We start from the raw sequence: 3,029 nt of genomic DNA, 5'->3' as shown, positions 1-3,029 counted from the left end.
CCTCCCGAAGTGCTGGGATTTTAAGCGTGAGCCACTGCACCCAGCCCAATAATCATCTTCCTTATTTTTATAAATCTTTCTTAAATATAGGGATAGTTCACATTTATTTTAGTATTTAATGTTTGAAGTGTTTTGGGTCTTTATTAAGAATTTTAGTGATGTTTTTGTGACAGAAATATGCTGTAGGAGCTTAAATTCTTGTTTTTACCAATTATCCTATGGTACAATTGGTTTCTTTATACATTGTTTTGCCTACAGTCACAATTTCCAGGAACTTGTGGATGACATTAAGTGAGGACTTTTGTTGTACTGGTAATTAGAGAGGCAGAGCATCGTCTCTGAAGAAGACCTACCTTTAAGGAATGAGAGGAAAAGAAGAGAATTTTAAAAAGAGGGAAGGAGGAATCAGAATGTTGGGATAACCAGGAAATTATCTTGTCAAGGAAGTGGCAAGGGGAGGATGTGATAAAAATTGTTGATGTGATGACTTATAAAGGATTTCCCATCTGTTTCAGTTGTCATTAGATACCCTTTTTTTGTGAACTCTTGGAGCCATTTTGTCCATAATTTTATAATACATATGTATACATATTTTTTTTTAATTTTTTATTTTTGAGAGGGAGTTTCGCTCTTGTTGCCCAAGATGGAGTGCTGTGGCGCAATCTCAGCTTGCTGCAACCTCCACCTCCTAGGTTCAAGTGATTTTCCTGTCTCAGCCTCCTGAGTAGTTGGGATTACAGGTGCATGTCACCACGCCCAGCTAATTTTTGTATTTTTTGTAGAGACCAGGTTTCATCATATTGGTCAGGCTGGTCTCGAACTCCTAACCTCAGGTGATCTGCCCGCCTCAGCCTCCCAAAGTGCTGGGATTACAGGCATGAGCCACCACACCCGGCCAGTTTTATATAATATTTAATAATAAAAAGTAATAATTTTGTAGGCCGAGCACGGTAGGCTCGGAGGAGGCTGATCAACTACTCGGGAGGCTGAGGCAGGAGAATCTCTTGAATCCGGGAGGCGAAGTTTGCAATGAGCTGAGATCGCGCCATTGCACTCCAGCCTGGGTAACAGAGTGAGACTCCACCTCAAAAAAAAAAAAAAGAAAAAGAAAACAGAAAAAAAAGGGCCTGGCGCAGTGGCTCATGCTTGTAATCCCAGAACTTTGGGAGGCCGAGGCAGGCGAATCACAAGGTCAGGAGATCGAGACCATCCTGGCTAACACTGTGAAACTCCGTCTCTACTAAAAATACAAGGCGGAGCTTGCAGTCAGCCAAGATCGTCCCAGTGGACTCTAGCCTGGGCAACAGAGTGAGACTCCGTATAATAATAATAATAATAATAATAATTTTGTAAAGCGCCTTACAGTTTACAAAGAGATTTAACAACCTCTTCCCATTCTCTTAACTTCCCTGTGTGGTCCATGTTGTCCCTGTTTAATAAATGAGGAAATGGAGGTTCAAGAGATAGTAACTTGCCTAAGCAACAGAGCTTGAGTTACTCTAGGCCTTCTGATACTCTGTCTCTTGTGGTAATCTTGTTTGCCTAGTTAGCTTGTAAATCTCTTGAGGCCTGAATCTAATCAGTTATTTCTTTTTATTCTTTATAGCACCTAGCTCCATGCTGCGCAGGAAATAGAAATATTCAAACTAGATTGAGTGGACTGGCCGTGGTCAAAAATAACTTGCGCTTTCTCCCTTCTGCCCTCTAGCGCCCTCACAAAGCCAATGCTGAGGAGATGACCAAGTACCATAGTGACGACTACATTAAATTCTTGCGCTCCATCCGTCCAGATAACATGTCGGAGTACAGCAAGCAGATGCAGAGATGTAAGTCCATACTGTTCCTCCACACTCTCAAGCCCCCAGTTGCATCTTACTTTCCACTGCAGAAGCCCGCTCTGCTGTCATTGCACCTCCCATTCAGTGGACACCAGATTTCCCCTACCTCCTAAAGGTGCTAGAGTGCTTTTTCCCCTCAAGTCGGGTTTTTCATGTTTCCTGATTTGTGAACGATAGAGGGTAGTACTTTTTCTGGTTATGTTCACAACACTGTCCCAAGAGTACTGTAATTATTGTAGTGGAAAAAGCACTGACCTGGGACGGGGAGACAGTAGATACAGTAAAATTTAACTCTAACTCTCAGCTGACTGGGCAAGTCACTTCTCCTCAGATTTTTGTAAAGCGGACTGGGCCATGTGATCTCTGATTTCTGTCCAACTGTAACTGTTTTAACTTGGTGGGCATTGATTGAGAATTTAGAGGCCACTCAGGACAGATTCTAGATGGTGTAATCTTTGAGATGAGGTGATTGCGCCCCTGGCCCCTTGGACTTGAAACTTCAGAGCAGGTCTCATCTTGGAAGCCATGCTTAGCTTGTAGGAATTGTGGGAATTATTTTAGCTGGGGGGGGGGGGGAAGTATTCAAATTTGGAACAAAACTATCATACCTGACTTCCCCCTTGTGTTATTTTAGAAATTATCTCTTAGCACCTAAGACTTCATATAGTGTAACAGCATTGTCCAGAAGAAGTTTTGATTAATTTATGACAGCTTAGACTGAAGTGTCAGAAAATATGTGGCACTTGTTTATTGCTGCTGACCACAAGGTAGTCTTATTCCCAAAGAAGAAAGTTATTTATAACTTATTTTAACTAATAATAACTGTACAGTAGCATTGATGACAGAACCACAGAGACCTTCCTTGAAGCATTAAGCTTCTTTGCTACCGACAACTCCGGGAGCTGCCAGCCGCTGTGAGTGAGGTGTTTGCTCTCTGAATTGCAGGGTCTTATTTCCCTCCAAGATGAGGCAAATTCATGCCTTTCCTATAGATGGCTTTAGAGGTTTCCATAACCCATTTAGGCCAAGGATCAGGCTCTATTCTCAGCAGAGTGGGCTGTCACTAGAGGAGCAGCTTGCTATTAAAGTAAGAAAATAAGCTTTCATGTCTTAGTTTGAATCCTTGGTCTCCTAGCCCCTCTGGTGTTATTTCCCCCCCCTCCTTTTTTTTTTTTTTTTTTTTTTTTTTTT

The 3,029-nt window shown here is 42.0% G+C and overlaps 1 protein-coding gene across 1 annotated transcript in view; it reads left to right on the top strand.

Moving 5' to 3' along the window:
* Positions 1-1,687: 1,687 nt before the first annotated feature.
* HDAC1 (histone deacetylase 1) overlaps positions 1,688-3,029 on the top strand; it is an 18,576-nt gene continuing 17,234 nt past the window's right edge. Inside the window, exon 1 of the mRNA XM_017864805.1 lies at positions 1,688-1,826. Within this exon, the coding sequence (XP_017720294.1) occupies positions 1,736-1,826 (91 nt within the window). The 5' untranslated portion in view covers positions 1,688-1,735. The remainder of the gene's footprint in view (positions 1,827-3,029) is intronic.

Source organism: Rhinopithecus bieti, unplaced genomic scaffold, assembly GCF_001698545.2.
Source record: "Rhinopithecus bieti isolate Rb0 unplaced genomic scaffold, ASM169854v2 scaffold_80350, whole genome shotgun sequence".
Taxonomy (NCBI): domain Eukaryota; kingdom Metazoa; phylum Chordata; class Mammalia; order Primates; family Cercopithecidae; genus Rhinopithecus; species Rhinopithecus bieti.
This window is presented reverse-complemented; position numbering and strand designations above follow the sequence as displayed.